Source organism: Peromyscus eremicus, chromosome 23 (assembly GCF_949786415.1).
Source record: "Peromyscus eremicus chromosome 23, PerEre_H2_v1, whole genome shotgun sequence".
NCBI classification, from domain to species: domain Eukaryota; kingdom Metazoa; phylum Chordata; class Mammalia; order Rodentia; family Cricetidae; genus Peromyscus; species Peromyscus eremicus.
The window spans coordinates 32,240,939-32,266,329 of record NC_081438.1 but is presented as its reverse complement, the minus strand read 5'-3'; the positions used below and the strand labels follow the sequence as shown (position 1 = coordinate 32,266,329).

The following is a 25,391-nucleotide window of genomic DNA, read 5'->3' as shown; positions in this document are numbered from 1 at the left end:
TATAGCAGGCTCTCAGGTATATAAACTGATAATATTAAAAATACAAAGTTCACCTTTACAAAAACAAAACAAAACAAGGAAACCACGCACACACAATTCTGTTTAACAGTGAAGCCCAATGGCTTACCCCCAAATAATCTCAGCCACATCTCTGCACTGCCATGGAAGCCATTTAGCAATGGGGGGGGGGGGTAAACCCCCAAGTGAATGACTCCCACATAGTCCTCTCATATGACTAAAGCTAGAAGTTAACGCTAAAGGGGCCGAGGAACACAGGAAGCCAGAGGCGCATCAGAAATGATGTATAGGTAGGTATACCATGTTTATTTTAATACACCTCATTAGTTTGGCTAGGAAAAAATAACCGTCTCGCTGTCCCAACTTACAGCAGCCTCGTGCGTGTTATCGACGAAAATGTCATCCAAGAGATTTAAAAAAAAAAAAAAAAAGAAAAAAGAAAAAGAAAAAAGCTAGGCAGAGAATAAAAAGAAAAAGCTTAATCACTTTATGGTGTAAAAAAAAAGGAAAAGAAAAAAAAAAGAAAAGGAAAAAGAAATTCCACGTAAGGCCGTCTGGAAGGTCTTAGGCAGACTCAAGCGAGGCGGCTTCCAGGCCCATGGGCATCTCCCAGCCGTTCAGCTTCCTTCCCTCGTGGAACCAGCGGGCAGCATCCCAGGCAGGCTCCGGGCGTCCTCGGTGAAAAGCACCTGTGCCCACGGGCAGAATCCAGGGCGGTGGCCACCATGGGCCACCACTCAAGGGTCAGTCCTGCAGGACGGCCCTCCTGCCGCCCACCCACCTCAGTCTTTGTTTCTTGTGGTGGGTTTTTATGTTGTTGTTGGGATTTTTTTTTTCTTGTTTTGTTTTGTTTTTAATTTTTTTTTGTTGATTTTTTTTGTTTTTTGTTTTTTTTTTTTTTGGTTTTTTGTTTTTTTTTGTGGTTTTGTTTTCGCTCTCTGTGACAAGGAAGCCTTCTCACTGTCTCTCCGAGTGCTACAGTACTTGCTTTGATGTCACACTGCACAAACAGACACTGTCTCTTTGTCCTCGGACACAGTTTTTCACGGAGGAGAACAAAGACCGCACGCACATTGGCAATGAAGCACCATACATAGTATGTTCAGGAATGTCACACGCCACGTACATCCGTGTCCCGGGAGAGGGCGGCCGGCTCATCTCACCTCACGTCTGTGGGAAGAGAGGAAGAGTTGAGGCTATGACCACAGAGAGAAAACACCAGAGCCACTTGGCCCCACACAACTTACGTCTTAAGATAGGAGCTTGATGTGTCATTTAAAAAAATAAATAAATCAAGTTTTCCACAGTTAGGAGCTGGGACTAGGCTGGTTGCATTTCGCAGAAGAAACCATGCTCCCATTGCACAGATGGAGAAACTAAGGCATAGAAAGTTTCTTTCGCCCTTTCCCTTATCTTTCTTCCAGCCTAAGGCTTGTGCTTGATGGAGGTATGGCAGACATTTTGGGCCATGAAGTAACTAGGAAAACAGATGCTGCCAGGCACACTATGTATGGGCCTCTGTGACTCAGCAGACCTATGTTTGTGTGTGTGTGTGTGTGTGTGTGTGTGTGTGTGTGTGTGTGTGTGTGTGTCTGTTTTGTGGTGCTGTTTTGTGGTTTGTGTGGACAAACACTAGCTATCACGAGGCTCCGTAATGAGCCAATGATCCCTCTACTCAACAGCCCGGAGCCCGGTGGCCAACAGGACACAGGCAGGCATGGGAACACCTGCCTCTCACTTGGAGAGGGTCTCTGTCAGCAGCGCGCCCATCAGAGCCACATGGAACAACCCCAAGGGCCCGCTCGAGGAGACACATGCCCAAAGCAGGCATCCCCAGCCACACTCCTGCTGGGAGCCAGGGCTCTCAGACACCCTATCTCTGAGGACTCTCTTGCCCAGAATAACTGTTTGTCTTGGATGCCCCTAAGGCCCATGTGCCAGGAGGAAGGACTCGGCCAGACAGGCTCCAGCTCTCTGGGCCAGACAAGCTGACACTCAGGACGGGCCTGGGAAATGACATGCCTCACCTACATTCCCTACGCTTCCGGGGAAAAACAGCGTCACAGGGTGGGTTGGGAACAAGCATTCCTGAGAGGCTCTCCGGCCCTTCTTTACCCAACCTGACTCTTCCAGTGCGGAATTACGAGAGTGCTAGCAACCACCATGGGTCCTGAGAGTCATTCTGCAGACAGAATCTACAGTACCAAACAGAAGGGACACCAATGACATCTGCTTTGGCTTCCCCTCCTCATCTTACACAGATTGACATCAACCCATGCTGCTACTGGTTACGAAAGTCAACTGCCCTGCCCATTTAAAGCTCTTCAGCTCCACAAGCCTCACCTGTCACCTGTAAAAGCCACTCCTCTGTCAGTGCAGCGGGCAGCCTCTCCCCAGGTAACTCCAGCAGAACCACCAGAGCGCGCCCCCCACCCACCCACCCACCCTTCCCGCCACAGGGCACTTGGGTGCCTGATCAATAATCAAGAGAAGGGCAAAAGCTGTAGCTGCGAGGAGACCCAGCCCAGCAGCCCCAGAAGCACACAGAGCCTTGAGCCAATCAGGGCCCACAGGAAGCTGATTCGCTGGTGTGATTGTGTCCCAGCCCTGTGAGGGAGTCCCCCAGCGCACCCGGCGGGCAGGGCCTACCTGGTCGGCCGCCTTAGGTGGGTTTTAACCTTTTTCTTTTCCGCTTTTTACCTGATTCCCTACGCCTTCCTGTCAAGGAAAGGGCAGGGAAGGTGAGTGGCCTCCTGAGGGCCTGGGGTGGGAAGCCACAGCAATAAATACTAGAGGTGTTTATCTTTCAGAAAGCAAGCCCGATCCACCCTGGTGCATAGACACTTCCGGGTCTTTCTCTGCACCTGGATTGCCTGAACGCTGGCAATGTACAGGTACGCTGGGCAGGATGAAGGTCAAGACCCAGGGCAGCAGGGCACAGTCTGAATCCAGTGTCTAACGTCCCACCTGAATGTGGCACCCTGCAGGCACAGCTTACCTGACTCTAGCTCTGCAAGCCAGTGTGGACAGCTGGGAAATCAGGCCTGCTGCCTCACTCAGAGGAAGCAACTTTCCCATCACTCTGTGATATCCCTTAGGACCCACACACAAAAAGCTAATAACCAGCGCTGGCCACTCACCCGTCTCCTCCTCCCGATGCTCTGGGTTCAGGTTGGAGGTCGCACATGCACACTCCAGGTGTTCCTCTAACCTCACCTGGACCTCTTTCAATTTTGGCTTCTTCCTGACATACTCCACTTTGGCCACCTGCCAAGGGAACAAAGCCAGCGTCAACACCATGTGCCTGAGGGGGACCTGCCTGGCTCCCCAAACTGGGACTCAGATTTCTAACCTCCCCAAGGCATCTTCCCTTTAGCTCAGACCTGTTTCCATTCGAAATAAACCCTAAATGATGCTAGGCTTACAGCTGCCATCCCAGCACTCGGGAGCTCAGAAGTTCAAGGCCAGCCTGGGCTACACAGCAAGGGATGTGGCTCAGTTAGCAGAGTGCTTGCCTAGCATCCACAAAGTCCTGAGTTCCACCCTGAGCACCATATAAACTGAATGGATGTGGTGGCACAAGCCTGTAATCCCAGGACTCAGGACGTGGAGGCAGGAGGATCAAGAACTTAAGGTCATCTTTGGCGACACAGAGTGCTGCAACGTGGGACTACGTGAGACTCATAAGTGCCCAAAAGATCCAAAGGACATCAGCAAAGAAAGGGTGAACTGGGCACAGGATGGTGGACCACAGTACTGCTCTGGCGTTTGCGTTGTTAGTGGAGAAAACGGAGCCTCGGACAGGGATAGCAGTTTGGCTACAAAGCTTGTTGAGGAAGGGGCCTCACTCAGGGAGTCATCTCCCTCTCAACCCAGTGTCCTTGGAGACACAGCAACACAGCAGATACCAAAAGTTCATACTGGACTCTCGAGTCCCAGGCAAATCCTCCCATGGTCCTGGCCGGACGCTGGCCACTACAGTCTGCCGTTCTCAGGGCTGTCAACTCCACACACACACAGACACACGGGAGTGGCGTGCACAGGCCCCACACTCCCCTAACAGGACCATACAGCAGTTGTTTAATCCTCCCTCCCCATCAAGAACTGCACCAGGAGGCAGCCTCGGGTCACACCCTGCTCTATTCCAGCAGGGTCGATGGGGGACTTCAAGGCCACCTTCCTCAGATTCCAGACACCAGCATTCATGAACCCTCCTGGCCAGCCAGTGAGGAGGCAGGATTGTCACCTCCATGGATAGAAAAGAAAACCCAGGCACAGTCAGCCCTCTCCCGAGGTGACCTGGAGAGCATGGTTGGCAGCTTGTCCCAACCTCGATGCCACCTAGAACATGTGTCACCCTCCCAACCCTGCATGCAATCAGCGCCAAATCTGTGTCCACCTCCCAGAATAGTCTGAAGGGATCTTTGCCTCCCATCTCACTATACACTGGGGAAACTGAGGCTATAATGGGGCTGAACCCACCCCGGGTGGCCTACAGCACCTAGAGGTGGCAGTTTCTTGGGCGTTCCATGGTGGGGACAATGCTTGGCCCACCCAGAGTGACTGAGAGTTTGGGGCGGGGAACATTCTCCGCTGCTCTTCTCAGGGTACCGAAGCTCAGGACCCAAGCAGGTGTCAGGCCTGCATCCAGCTCAAGCAGCTGCTTCAGAGCACTGGGGACCAGACTCGGCCAGGCTCTGCTATGACTACCACCTTGGCTACATTAATGGTTAACGTGAGTGCAAAGGGTGCCAGGTGCCCGGCGGGCGTATGAAGTCGTGTGGGTGCCTCAGGTGTGAACACCGTCTGCCAAGTATGAGCTCAGCGTGTAGGGCGTAGGGCCAGGGGTCAGGGGTCAAGGGCCAGCCCAGGAGGTTTCGCTATGTCAGGAGGTGGGGGGAGCAGCAACCAGGGGCAGCGAAGGCAGAGGCATCTGAGGTGTAGTCCGGTTATGCTGTCCAGGTACCTCCAACCTGACCTGTGAGGTGGGGGCCCTGGTCACCCCCACCCAGGTGGCTCGAGCAAGGTCACCTCTGCAGAGGCACTCAGAAGTCAAGTGGGTATGGTGGAGCAGGCCTGGAATCCCACTCAGTAGGCTGAGGCAGGAGGATTGGTTCAAGCCCAGCCTGAGCTACATACTGAGTTCCAGGCCAGCCTGGCTACAGAGCAAGACAATGTATCAAAAAAAAAAAAAAAAAAAAAAAAACAAATAAACCAGCAAAAGACACAACATTAAAGAATCACCTAGACACAGGACGGGGCCACCCTACAGGAGCTTGCTTCAACAGGAGTCCCTGTTCACAGAAGGCTTCTTACTAAAACGAGCCCCCAAGCTCTGTTCAGGAAGTCAGCATGTCCCCAGAGGTACTGCAAGCCCCAGTCCCTAAGCTCAGAAGTGTGGTCTCACACTCCACCCCAGGGAATGGAAGGGCAACCCCTTGTCCCTCCCTTAAAGAGCCCTGGGTAGGTCAGGGAGGAGGGAGTTCTCCCAAATGAAAAACATCAGCCAGTCCCCAGGGGAGCTGTAGGCAGAGGTACTGTAATGGACCCTACCACAGTCCCCAACCTCTCAAAGTATCCATAGTCCTTGGTGATCCAGCAAACTTCAAGACTGCCCAGCTAAACCCAGGCCTGAGGGAGAGCCTGGCCACAGACACCAGCAGGTGGGTGTTCTGGCCTCCCACCACCGCCTCTATGGTGGGGGCCAGGTAAGCCTCACAAGGCCCTGAACCCAGGTGTCGGAAGGGCATTTGGCCTGGCCTTAGTCACAGTTCTCCACCCTGACCCACCCCTTAGTTTTTCCCCATGGGGCTGATACCAGCCAGACCCAGACCCCGGCTGCAGGGCAGGTACAACCTTCCCTTCTGAGCCTAGGGGTCCCCTGCATGAGGGGCAACTGATGAGCTGCTCTAGCTAGGGAGCCCCCTTTCTCCCAGACAGGCCCATGTTTACCAGACAAAAACAAACAGTGGTTTATGGGAGCACCTGCCTCGGGAATGCAAGGATTCCAGCCCGCTCTGCTACCTCTGTCTGGCCAGGAAATGGCTACATTTTTCCCGCCCAAAGAACATGTTACGAATACTAAATTCTCAAAACTGCCTCCGCGAAAGTACAAAAAACGAGATGGTAAAAATCCCAGGAGCCCCACCTGCTCCACAAGCAGCCCACAGCTCCCTCAAGTTCAACCCCGAGTGCCACCCTGCCAGCCTGCTCCCAAGCAAGCCTCAGGACAGCGTCGGCTATGATAAAAGCCACTGCTGGTTTGGAGTTGAACACAGAGCACAGTCCTCCTGCAGGTCAGCTGCATGGACACTATCACAGCCTGGTTTAATAGACGAGAAACTGAGCCAAGCAACAACCTGCCCAGGTCCCTCAGTAGTCAATTCTGCTTTCTAATAGCCTGGACTTGAAAGGAGCGAGGTGGCCCTGAGGCCACACAGCCCTAGAGACCAGGGGCCTTCGCAGGCCAATCCTCTCACTTGACCAAGAGGGTGTTATGCTCTAGCTACCCAAGTGTTCCATGGACTGAGGAGGGAAGCTGGCGCCAGGCCTCAAAGGCAGGGGGACCCCTGCCCCACCTGGCCGAGGGCCCCACACATAGCAGTTTGAAGGAAAGAGACCCCAGACATATATACATCAAGCACACCTGGGGTGTCTTCTGCCATGCTGCCCCAGCCTCCTCAGACCCCAAGGCCCCTCACTAGAGGGGGAACCCTGAGACTTATTCCTTCAGAGCTAAAGCCAGCCTGGCCACCTTCTCTGAAATCTTTGATGGAGCCCACCTGGGACTTTCCCTAGAACATAGCTCCAGACCCTACCCAACCAAGATGGGGACACCTTCCTTCTAGAAGCCTGGAGTCTGACCCAGCAGAGCCCTGAGCACGAGACTGAACCTCCCTACACAGCTCAGCAGCCAGGTTCAAACAGTGGCTCAGAGCTGAGCTGACCCCTTGGCAGTCCCAACCCCAACCCCTTAGCAGCCCCGTGCGACGCAGACAGGACAGGCCTCACCTCTGTCCAGGCCAAACACCACAGGTAGCTCCCTGAGCCCGGCCTATGCTCCACTGTGCAGGTCCACAGAGCATCCTTCTCCAGCCTCCACAGCAGGATCTGGAGAGCACAGCTGGCACTTGGGGCCAGGCAGCACACGCTGAGGTGAGGGCCCAGGCTGCTCAGATGTCACCCCAGCCAGCACTTGGGAGGCTCAACTAGGACTAAAGAGTAAGTTCAAAGCCAGCCTGAGTAACTTAGACCCCGTCTCACAACAAAAACTACAGGGGGGTGTGGCTTAGTGGTAGAGCACCTGCCTAGAATCCCCCAGTGAGGGGCTGGGGTGTGGCTCAGTGGTAGAGCACCTGCCTAGAATCCCCCAGTGAGGGGCTGGAGTGTGACTCAGTGGTAGAGCACCTGCCTAGAATCCCCCAGTGAGGGGCTGGGGTGTGGCTCAGTGGTAGAGCACCTGCCTAGAATCCCCCAGTGAGGGGCTGGGGTGTGGCTCAGTGGTAGAGCACCTGCCTAGAATCCCCCAGTGAGGGGCTGGGGTGTGGCTCAGTGGTAGAGCACCTGCCTAGAATCCCCCAGTGAGGGGCTGGGGTGTGGCTCAGTGGTAGAGCACCTGCCTAGAATCCCCCAGTGAGGGGCTGGGGTGTGGCTCAGTGGTAGAGCACCTGCCTAGAATCCCCCAGTGAGGGGCTGGGGTGTGGCTCAGTGGTAGAGCACCTGCCTAGAATCCCCCAGTGAGGGGCTGGGGTGTGGCTCAGTGGTAAATCTTTGCCTATCAGAAGTCCTGGGTTTAATCTACAGCACAAGGAAGGGGAAACCACACACACACATACACACACACACACACACACACACACACACACACACACACGCCGGAACCAGGGTTGATGGCACACATAATACAGGGTATATATGGCTGCTGTGAGCCTCATCATCAGCCCCACCCCTGCTGAACTGACCCTGAGTCCCCACCCCTGGGACTTGTGGGCCCATCTCCATCCATCCAGGTCAGCACCCAAATGCTGCAGAGATGGCATCCACAATGGAGCTCCTGTTCCGCTGACCTTCTGTCCCTTCTGCCAGAGCCTGCAGTATCTGGGGCCGGATGTCCCCTCCCAGCTCTGGGTGGGTGGCAGTGGTGGTGTATGTGGGTGGGTGCTTAAGAAAGAGTATGGGAGAGCCTAGCCCAACCAGAACTAGACTGGTCCCTTTCAACTGACCAACACCCTGCTGGGCAAATGAGCCCCATGGGGTAAAGGCACAGTCCCATACAGCACAGACAGAGAAGGAGCAATCAATTCCAGTGGGAATGGACAGTCCATGTCCCAGGAGCTGGAGACTGAAAAGTTCCAAGTCAAAACTCGTCACACTACCCACCCCTTGAGCATGTCTCCAGCATGGAAAAACTATTCCTAAACTCACATTGTCACAGCTCACTTTTGTGAGCCCACCACCAACTGGTCAAGGAGGCTGAGGGGGGTTTACCTCAAGTTTAACACCAGCCTGGGCTACACAGTTCTAAGCCAGCCTAGACTACACAAGTCCATCATGGCAGGCAGGCAGGCAGGCAAGGAATGAAGCCAGACAGATGGATAAACAGACAGACCTACCCTAGATTAAAGCTATCACCTGTACCCAAAGAACAAGATGGTAGCTTTCCAGACTCCTCAATATACCATCGGTGGGAACCCTGAGGCCCAAGGAAAGGCTGAGGCTGGTCCAGGTCACATGGCTACCAGGGTGCTTGAGCCAGCCCTGGTAGCATGACTCTGCTGGTAGCCAACATCCTGTCTACACTCTGAGGGTGGAGAGCAAACCCAGAGAGCACCCCAGACAAGTCCATGGGGCCCTGGGAAAAGCCCAGGCTTTTGATGCTGTGTCCAATCCCGAAGATGCCTGCAATGATGTGGGGTTTCCTCAGTCAAGCCCCGGAACTCTCAGGAGTCCAATTGTGGGTCACAAATGAGCTACTGAATACAGGTCCTTACCGAGGGAGATGTTCTCCTGGCCCCTCCCTTCCACCGGGGCCAAGGGTCACAGACGGTTGGGGGTTGAGATGGATTTACTAGGGTGGAAGAATGGGGTCCGAAATCCTCGTGCATCATTCTGGGGACCCTTCAGCCAAGAAAAGTAGCCTGGCTACAGACGCCTGGCTGTGTGAGAAGCAGATGTCATCCTCAGAGACATTCTAGCCCCTCAGCTGTCTTAGAGTCTTTAGTGTCTACTCAGTCACCCAAATGGTCACACATTTAGCAAAAGGGCCTCAGCCAGGTGGAGTCAGTTTTCAGACTGCAGAGCAATCTAGAGCGATGGTGGTGGGGTGGGGGGTGTCACCACAATATGAGGAACTGTATTAAAGGTGAGTGTTAGAAAGGTTGAGAACCACTGTCCTAAAGTGTCTGAAGAAACACAAAGGGTCCCAGCCTTGGCAACATACACAGCAGGACTTCAACCATGTTCTTAGACTCAGGCCCAAAGAGAAATGAAACCCCTGGTGGCTAGAACCCTCCATCATCCCGCAAGAAGGTCAACAACTGAGCCCCAGGAGCACAAAGGGACACACAGATCCAGAGGGGAACAGACCCAAGTTCCATGGTCATCTATGCAAATAATGACCATGCATGCAAACCATGGGCCCCAAACACCTCTCCTGGTGGTATGTGGCTATTTCCTCTGAGTTAAAACACTACCTCCTAGAGGGAGCTAATAAGACCCAGGAAGCTAATGAAATAAGCACAGAAAGATTCACAAGTACCCCATCCACACATACATATATAAGCAGTAACAATTGCTGCCGAGGGAAGACTCTGCGGGAGGAAGTTCTAGGGATGTGGCATCATCACCAGTGCTAGGGCGGGCTTCCCTGAGCTATGGCTGCCTTTGAGTCCCCCACACTCCTGTAAGGAATCAAAACAACACCCTTGGCTCAGCACACTGGACTTGTGTAGACTACCGTCTTTGGTCGGCCATCAGTGCCCAACCCAGACGCTACCCTATCTAGGATAAAGAGACATTCGTTCCCAACTCCTCAATGACAGCAGCACACTGTGACCACTGAATGTCCCAGTCACTCCTGAAGGTTGCTAAAGCCAGCCTCCCCCCCCACCTCATCTTCACCCCACCCCCCACCCCCCACCCCCAGGCTTTGTACGGGAGCTGTGTGCTAACAACCCTAAGTCATATGCCGCGTCCTCCCCTCAAACCACGCCACCAGCCCAAGAGCATCTTGCAATGCCGATGCCCAGAGGGGGCAGGGCTCACCTTGACACTGCGGTGGTGGACCCTGGAGGGCTGGCACTTGACGCTGCTGGTGTTACAACAGCCAGTGCAGCGCTTCACCTCCACGCACGGGGGCCAGATCAGAAAGTTGGCCGATGTGGGGTCCACCTGGCTCCGAGGTATCTCGTAAATGACCGTCCTGGTCTTGCAAACTGCAGGAATGGCTTCCTCTGCAAAGGCAAGAGCACCGCGAATAAGGAGACCTAGGAGTCTACCGGCAGCGTACAAACATTACCTCCGATCTCCCGTCCCAATCCAGAGATGCCCACCTAGGTTGGACCTGGGCAGGACTCGTCCCTGTGGCAGCCTCCAGTATGAAAGAACATACTGGTTGCCAACAGGCCCCTGAATGTACAGGGCTGAAACAGCAAAGCTACAGACATGGATCAAGGCCAGCCTGGGCAACTTAGGGGAGTCTTGTCTCAAAAGTGAAGAGGGCTAGGAAAATGGCTTTAGTGACATAACATTTGCCTAGAACCCCCCAACATCACTACTATGAGGGGCTGGGGTGTGGCTCAGTGGTAGAGCACCTGCCTAGAATCCCCCAGTGAGGGGGCTGGGGGTATAGGTCAGTGGTAGAGCGCTTCCTAGAATCCCCCAGTGAGGGGGCTGGGGGTATAGGTCAGTGGTAGAGTCCCTTCCTAGAATCCCCCAGTGAGAGGCTGGGGTGTGGCTCAGTGGTAGAGCACCTGCCTAGAATCCCCCAGTGAGGGGCTGGGGTGTGGCTCAGTGGTAGAGCACCTGCCTAGAATCCCCCAGTGAGGGTCTGGGGTGTGGCTCAGTGGTAGAGCACCTGCCTAGAATCCCCAGTGAGGGTCTGGGGTGTGGCTCAGTGGTAGAGCACCTGCCTAGCATGCACAAGGCATTGGTTCCATCCCTAGTACCCCTCTCCTTGTTTTTGCAGTCTAAGAAGTGGGGCAGCAGAGTAGTAGTTCAACCCCAGTCTCCACATAGCCCACAACTGGGGATCTGGTCATGAAAGCCAGCAAAACTATACTTATTTGTCCCCCAAGGAGGAGGCAGCTATTTCCTGACCTGCACTAATCACATAGGGTGAACACAGCCAGTCTGGGGCCATCTGCTTGCCAGGTGTGCACAGCAGACAAGAAATCCCCTCAGGACCCTGGGATACACACCCTTCTCCTCCTCAAGCAATCCCCATTAACCCCATTGAATCCTAGACCCCATTGGTCGCTATACAACGGCTACCTGGTAGTGTCCAGCTTTGGGACTAGCCAATGTGTGGAGAGGTGGCTGAGGTACCAGGAAGCCTCTGGGGCCTACCTACTGACTGTCCCTGCCGCCCCATCAACACTGAAGGGCTCCTCAACCCTAGACTCGGAGCTGGAAGGAGTAGAGGGACCAGGGTCTTCAGGGTAGACAAGACTTGGGCCGGCTAACCAGCAGGAGTGAACCTAACCTACAAGACACAAGGAGTATGTACACCCACAGCTGCCAACACACCCCAGAGGAGCTACACAGGTGTTTACAGACTCCCTGGAAGTGAGAAAGGAAGGCATGAGTGAAGAGATAGGAACCAGACTCCTCCCTGTCCTCGAGGGCCTGCATTGTCCTTCTGGATTATGAGTCCCTCCAACACAGAGGGCCCAAACACTGGGCTGAGCACACTGGGCAACTGGGCTTGGTTCCTCTACATCTCTCACCACAGCCCTTGCTTGTAGAACCTTCCAAGTGAGTCCCACACTGAGGCCTCGGCTCCCTACATGGTTTGCCGTCAGTTCCCCCCAGCTCAGTTGGGAATAGGGACTCTATAGTCCTAGCTGGATGACTGAGGCCTGGCTGGAAGCTCCCATCTATTCTCACCTCAGGAAAGTTCTCTGCTAGTCAACGAGGCATGGATAAAAGCCACCATCTTACTGATAACTAAATCTCAGAGAGAGGGACCCACTTGCCCAGGATCCAAACAGTATGTAGACAGCACCCTTAGCTGAGCTGGGACTGGGCGGGTCACGCTTGCAACCCCACCCGAGGAAGAGAATGCACAGATCTTGAGAGAATCTAATTGTCCCCAGAATGAGGGTCAAGTGGGACCCGAGGGACAAAGGTGAATGGGGAAGGGGCACTGGAAGAGGTGTCCAGCCAGCACACTCCAGCCTGTACCCAGCCCTGCAGCTGAAGCCCGGGAGCATGCTGGAGCTCCCATCAGGAACTGGAAATTAAGCTTGGCCACGTTTTCCAACGAAGCCTCCTTGCAGACAGGCCCTGACAAGACCGGGCACTTAAGGAATTTATAATGTTCCCCTCCTGGAAAAACTCTTGGCCCAGGCACAAGACTGCAGAAGGGCAGGCGGGAGACACTCTAGAGAGAAGAGGGCGGGCGGCCTCCACGGGGAGGGCAGGAGGCCAAGAGAGCCTTTGTTTGGTGGAGGAAGGATGGGTGGTTGTGCCTATCCCTCTGAGTTAGCAGAGAGCTCCAATGGGGACCAGCTCCCTTCCAGCCGCTGCATACCCTCCCGTGCTTACCAATACTTCTCTTCCTGCGAATAGGCACAGGCCGCTTCTCGGGCACATGCTTAATGGTGTGGGACCCGTGGGCTCTCAGGCTTGTCTCCAAGGCATCCTCAGCCCCTACAGGTAGAGAGAAGAATATGGTAACCGGTGCCCACACCTACGTGCCGTTCCCTTGGGACCTGAACAGCCGAGGCTTATACAGCAGCCTTCAGAGCACCAGGACACGGGGCAGTGGCTCAGTCCCCGATCCCAGACCCACTACTCCCATACGGGGTTGTTTCCAATGTGCGCCTCCAACCAACTCCCTCCTATCCCGTCAGTATGCACGTCCCCAAAATGCAGCGCTCCTGTGGAAAAGTGAGGTCCTTTCAGGAAGGCATTCAGGTACTCTCCCTTAAGCGATGTGACCTCCAAAGGGAACCCTTGGAGGTCAGCACTGGGCCAGGCGGGTCCCAAGGCCACCCAGCCGGGCCCAGTTCTGGAGCCGTACCACTATCAGCTGCAGCAAAGATGGGAAGGGCGGCGGCCTCTCTCCTGCTGTTGTATGTACAGGGCCTCCCTCTTGTAAAGCAGGCTTTGATGAAGTGTCCTAACCTCTGAGGGGCATCGGAAGCTAACGCCAGACTGGGCTGCCAGCCAAACCTCCACTGTTCCTGAAATAAGCCTGCTCTGAGGGCCAGAGGCCATGAGAAACAGCAAAGGGGTGCGGCTGCTAGTGGAGTGAGGAGCGAGGCGTGCGGTCACAGGCCTGAGGCTAGAGTCCTGGGGGCCCAGGGAAAAGGCCTACGGAAGGGAGTGGGGGGAAAAGCCAGCGCTTGAAGGAATATCCGTTCACACGTCGAGGGCCACCAGGTGTCCAGCAAAGATAGGGCTACCCTTACCCACAGAACGGAGGACAGAGTTAAGATCAGCCTGGAGAACCCACGCCCTGGGACACACTGCCCCCAAATTCTTCCATTCGTGGGGACAGGAGGACATACAGCTCTGCCACATGCTGTGTAGACAGAGCAGCAACCCCAATATAATCTATACCTGGCCTTCCCAGACTATACCGTGCAGACTCCAAGCAAAGACCCCCCCCCCCCAACACTCCTGCTTTTTCCCCAGGGACACTCTTCTTTCTCCCCTGGGTCCCAACAGTTAGTGGCATTCCACCCAAATGGAGGGCCCTCCTGGTGGGCAATAGAAACCCCACCAGGTACCACACCATCCACAAACCAACAGGAGACATGCCAGCCTCCTCCACCCTGAGATGTCTGCTACCCACACGTTTAAGACGAAAAGCAAAGACTCGCCTAAGGTGTGAATGTCAACGATGAATCCGAGCCCAAAAACTATTTAAAATGACTCAATGTTCCAATGGCACAGATTTTTTTTTTTTAAAGACCCAAAATAAGATCAGAACTGCTCACGCAGTAAAAATTTCCCATCAACCAACTGTTACAGAGAAGTATCTCTTCACAAAAAAGTGACAGGATGAGTCACGACCTGGTGATGACCATCTTGCCATGGCCCAACTAACAAGAGATGAATGGGCCATCCACTCACAGGGCCTGGGAGAGTGGGCAGTGGCGCCAACTGCAGTCCTCTGATGCCACGCTTGCCTCCACGTGCACATAGTAGGTGTCACGGGCTTTGCAGAGGCCAAGGCACTATACCCCAGAGATACTGAGCAAGACAAGGACAAGTCAGACGGGCATGGAGTGAGCCCCCCCTCACTCGGGAAGTGCATGAAGGGGGACGCAGAGTTCAAGGTCATCCCCACATACAAAGTAAATTCAAAGCCAGTCTGGGATACACAAGATCCGGTCTCTGAAAGATAAAAATAAATAAGTAAGTAAAAATTTTTAAAAACCCAAAAAGTAAAGACCAAAAGAAAGCTGGGACCCTACAGGTCCATCCAGTGGCTCGATTCCCTGACTCAAGGTTTCCTGACTGAGCCTGATGCAGACAGAAACTCTGCCATAGAGACTGGCCACAGCTCCTATTCAGACAAGCCCAAGACAAGCCCAGATCAAGATAGGAGGTCACGAGCCAGATGTGGTGGCCTAATAGGAGTGTCTGAAGTTCAAGGCCACCCTTCTCAGAAAACAAAACAACAACAACAAAACAAATAAACAAACGAACAGCTGGGGATGCAGCTCAGCTGGAAGAGGGTCCAGAACACACAAGGCCCTGGGTTCTATCCCTAGCACAACACTGAATAAGTGTGGTGATGAATGGAAGTTGAGACAGGACATCCTTGGCAACATAAGAGGGTTCAAGGGCAGCCTGTGCTATACGAGACCTTATCTTTTAAAAAAGCAAAAAACCAAACAGGGAAAAAAAAAAAAAAACAGAAAACAGGTGGTCACAAGCCAACGGTTGACCCACTACCCACTATCAAAGATGTACCACAGATGAGGTCTTTGGGAGCCTGACGATGTTATCCTGTGTGACACAGTAGAGCCCATCATGAATTAGCAGCTAAGTCCCTCTCAGGTCAACCAAGTCATCTCCCTTTGTCCTATGCAGATGTCTCAGTGACAATGTCTGTCGGCTGGAGGAAGGACAGACAGAGTCCACTAGCCCTGTCCTGGCCACAGTGTTATGAGTAGCCTGGGATGGGATGTTTATGTATCAGTTACTCAATGACCCACGGGCGCCTGGCCAGCGGCTCTAGAGAACAAAGCTCCCGTTACACACACACACACACACACACACACACACACACACACACACACACACAAACACGACCTGAACTCCTGAGCTGCAGTTCACATCAAGGCTGCATGCCAGTCTCTAGACCCAAAAGCCACACTAAAAGGCCACTTTGAGCTCCTTGACTCAACCATGGAATGCTCTGGGCTCAGGGACATTCTTGGCAATGTATTGCAATCCTGCCACCTCTGGAGCTGAGCCACACAGCTAAGGAGCTGCAAGGTTGAGAGGAGATGCCTTCAGGGTTTCCCCATCTGGAAAATGGGGATGCCGCCAGCCCACTAGACCAGCCATGTGCCAATCACAAAGCTCCACCCACTTGGAGGAAGAGTTGGCTGGGGAGCCTGGAACACCCCTAAGCCTTTCTCTGCTGCCTGCAACCTACATAGAGGGACATCAAGAATCCAGCTGGGGAGGCCCCCGTCGGGAACATCCCAGTGAGGACCCCTTCCAGCTGACTCTGACTGACCACCACAGCTGTCTGCAGCCTTCTGCAGCAGCCTGAAGCCACAGAGCTCTTCACTTCAAGAAGGAACCAAATGAGAACGAGGAGAGCCAACCAGCCTCTCTTGTCCACAGACCAGACTAGACTCCAGTTAGTTTCCACACCAGAACAGGGAGGGGATGGCCCAGCAGGGAGACTTCATTTTGTGTTGGTGTCACAAAGGGGTCTCCTCCCGTCTTCAAGACTGGGAAACTAGGAGGGCAGGCCACACCCACACTTGGTACTCAGAAGACCCCCCAAGTGTCTGACAGGTGGACTGAAGAGGGTGGATGTCCTAAATCCCATGGGACACACACCATTCTTACAGAAGCAATTTGAAACCTCCAGAGGGGCTGGACTGCTTTTTCTCTTCGGACCCTCCTGAGGAGGAGGCCTCAACCCAGAAGCCTCCAGCCCCCCATTGGGCACATCAGCTTAACCTAACAGAACCACGGTGCTAAAAGCATTAATGGTGGGGGGTGGGGTGGGGGAGGAGGCGTGGCTGCAGAAAACAGCATAAGAATGGTCCCCGCAGAAAGTGAATGGCCCATTTCCCCAGCATCCAGACAGCAGGAGGCCCAGCCCTGACTTAAGCTGGGCAGGAAAGCAGTCCCTCAGTCTCCAAAGTCTTTGGGGACCAGCAAAAACTCTGGGAGTATTTCCCCAGTGACCCAAGCCAAGTCCTCCACCCAGGCCTGCACATCAAGGGATCAGATCAAAACCCCCTGTCCCACTCTTAATCTCCAAGTGAAACCTTAGGCCTGCCACTCCTGATAAGGATCAGGCCAAGGATTTCCTGGGTCAAGAAACTACTGAAACGGGGCCGCCTTGTTAAAAAATGATTTTGGCATGCAACAAAAACAGTTCAGTCCTCTCCACCACCATAATTAGGTACAAATTTCCAAATGGTTAGACCATGTGATTTTACTTAATTCTCTCACCACTCCCCCTTTCTGAAAAGTTTGCGAGGAGGGGAGGGGGAAATCATCACTTAGCATTCTTCACTTTAGCTGCCTCTAGTTCCTCCTGACAAACTCATCCCGGCCTTTTTTGTTGTTGTTGTTTTGTTTTCAGCTGGTAAATTTTATCCCAGTGTGTCAAAAAGAATACCCAGGCCAAGAGTTCACTTTGAAAAGGTTGTCACAAAAGACAGGAGACCTTGTCCTCCAGCACACAGTGCGCCTCTTCCACCCCCACCATGACCCTCTATTTTAGCCCTTGTCGATCCGAGTCTAATCCAACCCTACATTTACAAATTGTTTTCTACAGTGGCTTGGCTCTAGCCCGAGGCCGGGAGCCCCCAAAATAGCCCCAAGCGCATGTGTCCCAGGCGCGCCTTTTTACAGGATGATGTTGAGAAAAACATCGGCCTCCTGTGGCCACCACAGGGACCCAGCCCCGGGCAATCAAGGCACTAGGGAGAGGAGTTTACAAAAGGCCCGGACCGACCAGCTCCTCAATCACTCTGGGGGCCCTCGCCAGGCGGAAGACCTGCTAGAGCCGCGCGCCCGAAGGGCGGGCTCCCGCGCTCCAGGGCCAGAGGCGGCCGTTGACCCGCACACCTGGCAGGGTCTTTCGGCACACTCTAAAGCTGAACTTTCAGTGACACACCCGCTGCGTTTCCCTTAAATGCAAAAACAACCCCCGGGCAAGCGAAGCGGCGCTCGGCTGCCGCTGGGAGAGAAAGTGGCGACTGCAGGAGAAACGCCTGACTCATACGCCTGGGCGTTTATGGCCGGCGAGTGGAGTCTGACCTTTCGGTGCGCTCCTGCGCAGCACCCGGCCCGGCCGAGCGCTGGGTACGGTTCCTCTCGTAGACTACCCGCCCCGCCGCCCGCGCCCTTCCCGCAGCCAGGGGCAGGGGCGCGATTTACCTACGGAGTCTATCTCCAAGAGTCGCTGGAGGTCCCGGATGCTGTGGATCTGACTTCGAGCCAGCCGCTCGATCAGCTCTCGGGGTATCTCGGCTTCCTGCAAGCAGACCACACCGTCAGGACGCGCCCAGGGTTCCAGCCCGGCCCCAGGGGCCACGCAGACCCGCCCGACCCGGGCCAAGCCATAGAACCAAAGGCTCGGGTGGGGCTAGATGGGACCCCCCCCCCACCAAGTCCTTCACCCCATTCCTGTTTGTCTGACCTTGGATTTAAAAAAAAAAAAAAAAAAAAAAAACCAACACCGCCTTGACATGTTCAGACAAAAAGCACCCGCGCTCTGGTCCTCCCCAGGGTGTCTGGGGGCAGCCAGGGGCCGGAGGAGTTTCTGGTTTAATAGCTAAATCCACACGTAAAAAGAGAGGGTCGAAATGCGTCACGGATCCACGTCTGGAGTCACAGCAGCCCCAACACTTTAATCTAGCCTGAGGGTTCAATTTCACTCCCAGGAATCCTGGGCCGAGCCCGCAGGGGAGAGGGTCTTCGTGCACCCCCCACGCGCACACGCCCGCGGTCGCCCCACCCGGCTCGGGCCCAGTCACGGCCCTAGCGCCGACTAGGACACCCAAATCCACCGGGGCTTAGAGAGTCTGCAGGGAACGCAAGGGGTTAAATATCCACCTCGCGCCTCTCCGGTCCCTGCCCAGACCACCCCCACTGTTGCAGCCTCCCCCACTCTCCCTCCCAGTTTTTTTAAAGGGAGTCAGGGTCGCTGGGGGACTCAACCACGAAGTTCCCACGACAGGGGCTGTGGAAAGTCATTCATCACAGCAAAGCTCCCGGGGACTGGGGGGTGGTAGCGGTGGGAGGGCGCGGGCGCCTGGCCCGGCCCCATCTGCCTCGCTCAGCCACCTGTAAGCAGGCCCTGGGCGGGCGGAGACTGCTCCAGCCCCGCGTCCAACTGGGCTTGGGGACCGGGAACTGGGGACTGCGGCTGGGCGCTGCCCACCCTGCCCAGTCCCGGGCTTCGGCCGCACCCTCCTCTACCTGCTTACTGCCCGCCCTAGTCCCCTCCCAGGGCACGGTCAGTTCACACACACCCCCTTTCCCGCTGCCCGCACCCCGTTACTGCATTGTCCGCTGCGTTCAGGCTGCCCCTTCTGGAAAGGCACCCATAGCCCCCCGAAGTTTCTGCCCACTGGTTCACCTCGCGGCTCCCCCGTCCCTCTCCAAGGCGGAGCGACGCAACGCGCTGGAAACTCACCAGACACACTTGGGCATGGCAGAAAATAGAACCCAGTTGGGAATTTTTTTTTTTTTTAAATTACACCACCCTGGCAAAATCGAAATGCTCTTTGCAGAGCTTGAAACAGGTAGCCGAGGGGGGCGTGCGCGGAGGGAGCCAAGAAGGGACGGAGGCGCGGGGGTGGCACCCACCTCGGCCAGGGCATGGGCGAGGTATCCGCAGCCGAGGAGCAGCAGGCAAGCCCAGGTCCTCATCGCGTCCCGAGGCGCTGGAAGCTCGGCAGGGAGGCGAGGCCGCGGGGCGGGCGCTCCAGCCGGGCTCCTGTGGCGGCGAAATTCAGTACCATCCCTCAGGGAGCGCGGCCCGGAGGAGGGTGGCGCGGAGAGCAGGGAGCCTGCGGAGCGCGCCCGGCGCGAGCAGCGAGTGCAGAGCCAGCGAGGAGGAGGAGGAGGAACAGAGTCGCGCCGGGAGCCTCCTGGGCCGCCGGGTAGGGGGTGGGGACGGAAGGGGCGGAGGGCGGGGGCTGGGCTTCTTCCTTGGTGCGTTCCCCGTGCTGGCCGCCGCCGCGCTCGCTCCCCGTCGCTGGCTTTAGGAGCGACCCGGCCGGTAAATCCGCATATTTGCTGCCGTCAGCCCCGGGAGGGGACCACGGAGCGTGATTGCAGCTCCCGCCGCACCACCGATCACCTGTCTGGACGCTCGGCCCGGTACCGGCGGCCGCCTCGCTTCTCCCTGAAGGCTACGGGCAGCCCCGAGAGCCTGTCCCCGGGCCTTCCTCTCGCCGCTGCCGCCCCGGGCCGGGCACGGCGCGGCCCAGCACAGCGCGGCCCGGCGGCCTGCGTGCGCCCCTCCGCGGCGCGCCCTCGGCTACGGCGCGGCGCTCCGCCCTCCTCCCGCCGGGGCCGGGCAGCTCCCGCGGCCGCGCCGCCTGGCAGCAACCAACCCGCCCGGGGCCTCGCTGCACCGCTCGCACGGGCCGGAGGGCGGGCGGAGGGCCGAGCTGGCGTCGCTGCTGCCGCAGCAGCAGCCGCGGGAAGACCAGAGAAGGAGGTGGAGAAGGAGAAGGAGCAGGCAGGCCGGGCTCCCGGAGTTGAGCGGGCTCCGCAGGACGCGCGTGTGGAGCCGGCCGGCGACAGGGAGGGGGTTATAGCGCCGCCACCGCGCCCCTCCCCCGCCCCCGCCCCCCGCCTCCCCCGGATTCCGGCCCGGGACCCGCACCTCGGAAGCGCGCAGGGGTCTCGCGGGCCAGATCGGGCCCGGCCGCCACCGCCACTGCAGTGGCCACACACGCGCTCACGCAGGCAGCTAAATCCATCCAAGCTCCGCGCCCGCGGCTCGGAGCCCACAGGCGCCGGGGCTCTCGGAGCGCCCCTCCCTCGAGCTTGCCCACCCTTCAGTGCCAGCTGCAATCCTGCGGCACCGGGCGGGGAGGGGAGGAGGCCGCTGCAGAAGCACGGCCGTCTCCGGCTCGCCTCTCTCTCGGGCCCCAGCGGCAGTAAAGGGCAGCGCCCAGAGCTGCTGCGCCAAAAAGGGCATGAGAGCCGGCCCGGCCCCCGCCCGGCGCTCGGGCCGCTTCCCACCGTGCGGATCCAGGGCTCTAGCCTTCCCCTCTCCATAAAAGGAGGGGGAGTGAGTCTCTGCGGAGAGGCGGGGCGGGTTTAGGGGCGCGTCTAGGGCACTCACCTGACGGCTGCCACGCGCCCGCGCCCCAGAGCCAAAGCCTGGGACACCTGATTGAGGAACTTGCACTCTTGCGTGGAGGTGGAAACGAAGCCTGGGTCGGGGAGGAGGCTGCCGCCTGCCTCATCGCCACCTTGACACCCTGCACCCTCCAGATCCCTAGCCCCTGGCCGAAGGCCCAGCCGCACCCTGAACCCGGGGAGCTGAGGGGGTAGAAGGAAAGACAGAAAAAGAAGCCACGGGTGAGGAACTCCTGGGTTCTGTCTTGGGATCCAAGGGAGCGCAGAGCGCCACCTCCGGCCAAGTCATAGTACAGACCAGGTGGCGGGGAAGCGACACGCGGGCAGAAGTCTGATTAGGGTTGGACGGTTCTCACACAGCGAGAGACAGACTTCAGGTGGGAAGTGACCCGACGGCAAGGCCAAGCCTGTCAGCGCCTCGCCTTGCACCGGAGTTAGGGGATTTGTGGACCTTTCCAATCTCAAAGCTAGACAGCCTAGGGCTCTGAAGACTATGAAGCGTTCCTTGGGTAGAGGTGCAGTAGAGAATACCCACCCGTCCAATTCACGCCTTATCATGTGGATTAACCCGTCCACCCTGCCTCGGTCGCCCCCCGCCCCCATCTCCTTTGTCCCCAGACAAAGGCGCAGCCGGCAGGAGCCTTTCATCCCCAGCTCCCCCGGTTCATGCATTTCAAAGGCCAAGTTGGAAGGGCCCTACTAGGGCGGTTCACCTAGCCCCCAAATACCTGGGGGGCGGGGGATGGTCGAGCCTCCCCTGAGAATCGTTGGAACCCGCATCTACTATTTTTACACAGACTTCCATAGGCCTGTAGCCGCCCCCCCCCACCGCCACGCCCCTGCCCTAACACCTAGGGTGCTCAGGAGATTAAGATAACACCCCCTCTTGGCCTCACAAGGAAGTCTGGAAAACGTCGAGAAGCTCCCCACCTCGAGGTCCTCGAAAGCCAAGGCCTTATTCGTGCTGGTGGAACTTTGTGCTGCTCTGGAGAGGGAGACTACCAAGACCCAACTGGACCTGGGTGGAATTCCTCACCTTCTTATGCCGAGAGTACTGCGCGTCCTGTCCTGCCAAGCCCTCGGGCTCCTCGCAGGCAGAGAGCACCAGAGGACACCTCTTTGCAGTTCGACGACCCGGTGTGACAGTGGATATGGGAATCCAGGAAGAAGATCGGGTTGCATTGCGGAGGGGATGCCGCGCCCGTCCGGCCACCACCTCCGCATGGAGGCCACGGGTTCCTGGGGACCCCGCCTATCGGTGCTTTTCTCTCCCCTTACTCTCTTGGCGCAGCAGGGGCGCCCAGCTGGAAATCAGAGCAGGGCGGGAGGAATTCTGAAGGCGGCAAGGGGACTTTTGGGGCCAGAGTGAGGCGAGGCCTGGATGCATCGCCGGGGACGCGGGAGCTGCGGGGAGCTGGGTGCAGGCACTGCTCTAATCGCCGACCGCTATTAAAAATAAAACCGCGACCCGTCGTCATAGCGACGGCAACAACAGCGGCCGCGCGAGGGTGGTAAGAGCTTGTGCAGCCCGGCGCCAGCCGCCTGAGGGGACTGGGGCACGCGCCCTGAAGCTTACAGGGTCTTCTGATGTGAGACAGCGACCCCTACCCCCTCACCCCCATGCTGTTCCTCGAGGTCCTCGGAGGACTGCTAAGAGATGGGATGCTTGGTCTCTGAAAACTGGGACTGGCTAAATCATGTGGTCAAGGGCCTAAAGGAGAACCAGCCGACTCAGACCACCACCACCACCTACTGCGGGTCCCCTTGGGACCCGCTGCTCACTCGCCAGACCTCATTTTGGCCTCTGAGGGAGGAGCTGTGTGAGGGGGTGAGGTTTAGGTGTCAGGCTTCCAGAGAACACCAGAGAAACCAAGCCCAGCTGGCGGGGTTGCATGCGCTTGAGGCCACCGCACCTGTCCCGCCCGCGCCTCGGTGATCCTTTCTGGTGGGAGAGATCACGTGCTTCCCTCTGGCTGGGATTCGAGTTTCACTTCCAGCCGCTATTAGGCGGTTCACTCGGTTCACTGCAAACATTTGATAATGAGGCTAAATATACTTTAGAGTCGGAGGAGGTGTGGGCGGCTGCTGCCCTAGCCTGTAGGTGCGTCGCTCCAGGCTCCACGGGGCATCCCCGCCCCAGCAGCTGAGAGCAACCCCCAAGCCCTGGTGCCAGAGAAAGACCTGCATCCACCCCCAAATAATCCTGTCCAAACCAGGACAAACAGAGGCTGTGGACACCTGATGTCAGCTGGAGGGGTCCCTGGAGGAAGAAGGGCATCAGCAGCCCGGAGCTCGGAGACTAGGGGAGGAGGTGGGGAGGGGCACCAGAAGGTGCACCTGGCGATGACCAGGGATGTCCGGTCGCCCCCAGAGCGGATGCTTCCTGCCTGTCTCCAGCGCCCCCGGCGCCTGCCACACGAAGTGTCCGCCCGCCCGTAATTAAAGTGTCAAGTGTTTCAAATAGCCCAAGAGAGGGGCTGAGCAGCTGAGGTGACCAGCTAACATCTAACCTTTGGTGGTGCCTTCTCCACCCAAGACCCGGAGCACACAGGAAGGGATACACACGACTTCCAAAGGGGGAAAACCATCCGACTGGACCAAGAAATCGCCCCATAGCCCAGCATCTTAAACGTGAAGCACTCCTTTTCACCAAACTCATCCATCTAGCCAGTGCCCTTCAACAGCTTGGAACTCAATTATCCGTGCTCAATTATCACAGTCGTTGTTACTCGTTAGCTGCAAGGTCCGATGCTGAGCCCTGATACTGATGCCGGTCTTTTGCCCTGTGAAATAATTTCACACAGCCACCCTGAGGTAGAGGGACTTAGACCCCCTTCCAGTCTACAGAGAGCAGGTGAGACTGAGTCCCAGGCACCCAGTGTACCTTGGGAGATCCAAGAATACCGGAAACTAGAATGGCCCAGGTTGCATTTGTACTAGGCAAGAATGTGAAGGCGGACAGGTCTAGACACCCCACCCCCAACTCCTAGAAGAGGCACATCGGAAGCCCCCTCTGCTCTGTGCTGCTGACTGTTCTTGGTGTGATCTGTCCCTGGCTCGCCTTGAATTTGGTTCCTTTATCTGGAAAAAACAACAACAAAACTGGAAGCCAGTGCTTCACCTTGCAGGTGGTCTCTGCACCCAGCAGCCCCCAGAAAACCAAAGGACCCTCTCTCTCTATGTGGGTGGGGCCAGCTGGGCCCCAGGCATCCAGGCTCTGCCAGAGCCATCCCAGAACAATTTGTAATGTTGAAACACCAGTTTCCCTTTATCTCTGGGCAAGGCTTTCTTGGTTCTGGGCAATTAACCCAAATGGAGCCTCAGCCATGTGGGCTCTGGTCCTTGAAGATCAAAAGTGCCCGGCCACAAGCCTTAATTATGTCATTATCCGCGCCCCCCCCCCTCCTTCCCCCAGGCTAAGGATCGGGCCTTTCCAGTTCAGGCTCCCCAGAAAACAAGATAAGTCTGTGCTGGGGTGGGAGAGCACCTCCAGGCTGCTTTCCACTCCCTAGTGTTTTTATTTTCACTTTTAAATACACAAACATAAATTACGTTTAAAACAGCCTATAAACCCACAGTAGACTTTTGAATATTTTGTGAATCAAGACCTATATAAAAGACTGTATGGTGACTTTTGAAAGGAAAAGCCTAGAGGCTAGGGAATGTAGCACAGTTGATAGTATACTTGCCTAGCGTACGCAAGGCCCTGGGTTCTATTCCTAGCACCAAATAAAAACAACTCTGGTGATGCATGCTTGTAATTCCAGCATTCTGGAGGCAGGAGATTGGGAGTTCAAGGTCATCCTTGAGACACACAGTGAGCTCAAGGCAGCCAGGGATACTTTAAACCCTGTCTTAGAGAGGAAGGAAAGAAGGAAGGAAGGAAGGAAGGAAGGAAGGAAGGAAGGAAGGAAGGAAGGAAAGGGAGAGGGGAGGAGAAAGCCTAGCTAGGCATGGTGGTGCATGTCTATAATCCCAGTACTCCGGAGTCTGAAGCACAAGGATGTCCTCAACTTCAAGGATAGCCTGACCTACGTAGGAAGACCCTGTCTCAAAAAAAAAAAGAAAAAGAAAAGAAAAGAAAAGAAACCTGAAGAGTAGAGTAAATCTGTCCTGGTCAGAATTGGAAGCCACATGTGGCCACCAGGCATTTAGATGTGTCTGGTCACAACTGTTACCTACAAAGCGTGGAGACTGGAGACTCTAGATCCTATAAGCAGGCTAGAGAAAAACTTCATTATTTAAAAAACAGTTTAGGTGCATGAGTGTCTTTTATGTATGTCTGTGCACCACATTCGTGCCTGATGCCTGTAGAGGCCAGAAGAAAGCATCAGCTCTCCTGGAACAGGAGTTACAGACAGGTGTGAGCTGCCGTGCGGGTGCTGAGACTCAAACCCAGGTCCTCTGGAAGAGCATCAAGTGCTCTTAACTGCTGAGCCATCGGTAACATTTTGCAAGTATGAAGTTAAATAAGTAATATAATTACTATTCATTTCACACACACACAGTCCATATCCCCCCCCCCCCCTCCCGCCCGCCCATATCTCCTGTTAAATGTGTGTGGTTCAAATACACTGAAAATGACCTGTGGAAATCAGTCCGGTAGAGGTACCAGCCTG

At 56.0% G+C, this 25,391-nt stretch overlaps 1 protein-coding gene across 2 annotated transcripts; it reads right to left on the bottom strand.

The window, feature by feature from the left end:
- Window positions 1-298: 298 nt before the first annotated feature.
- Pdgfa (platelet derived growth factor subunit A) lies at window positions 299-19,821 on the bottom strand. Of its 2 annotated transcripts, XM_059249168.1 has the most exons (7): window positions 19,264-19,821; window positions 17,830-17,926; window positions 12,784-12,888; window positions 10,282-10,469; window positions 3,159-3,285; window positions 2,668-2,736; window positions 299-1,188 (listed from the first exon to the last, which is right to left on the bottom strand). In XM_059249168.1, exons 1-6 carry the CDS (start codon window positions 19,324-19,326, stop codon window positions 2,681-2,683), a joined length of 636 nt encoding a protein of 211 aa, XP_059105151.1. In that variant the 5' UTR covers window positions 19,327-19,821; the 3' UTR covers window positions 299-1,188; window positions 2,668-2,680. The 2 variants fall into 2 exon arrangements, with proteins under 2 accessions (XP_059105151.1, XP_059105152.1); XM_059249169.1 differs by lacking the exon at window positions 2,668-2,736 and having other exon boundaries at window positions 19,264-19,817.
- Between the last annotated feature and the right edge of the window lie 5,570 nt (window positions 19,822-25,391).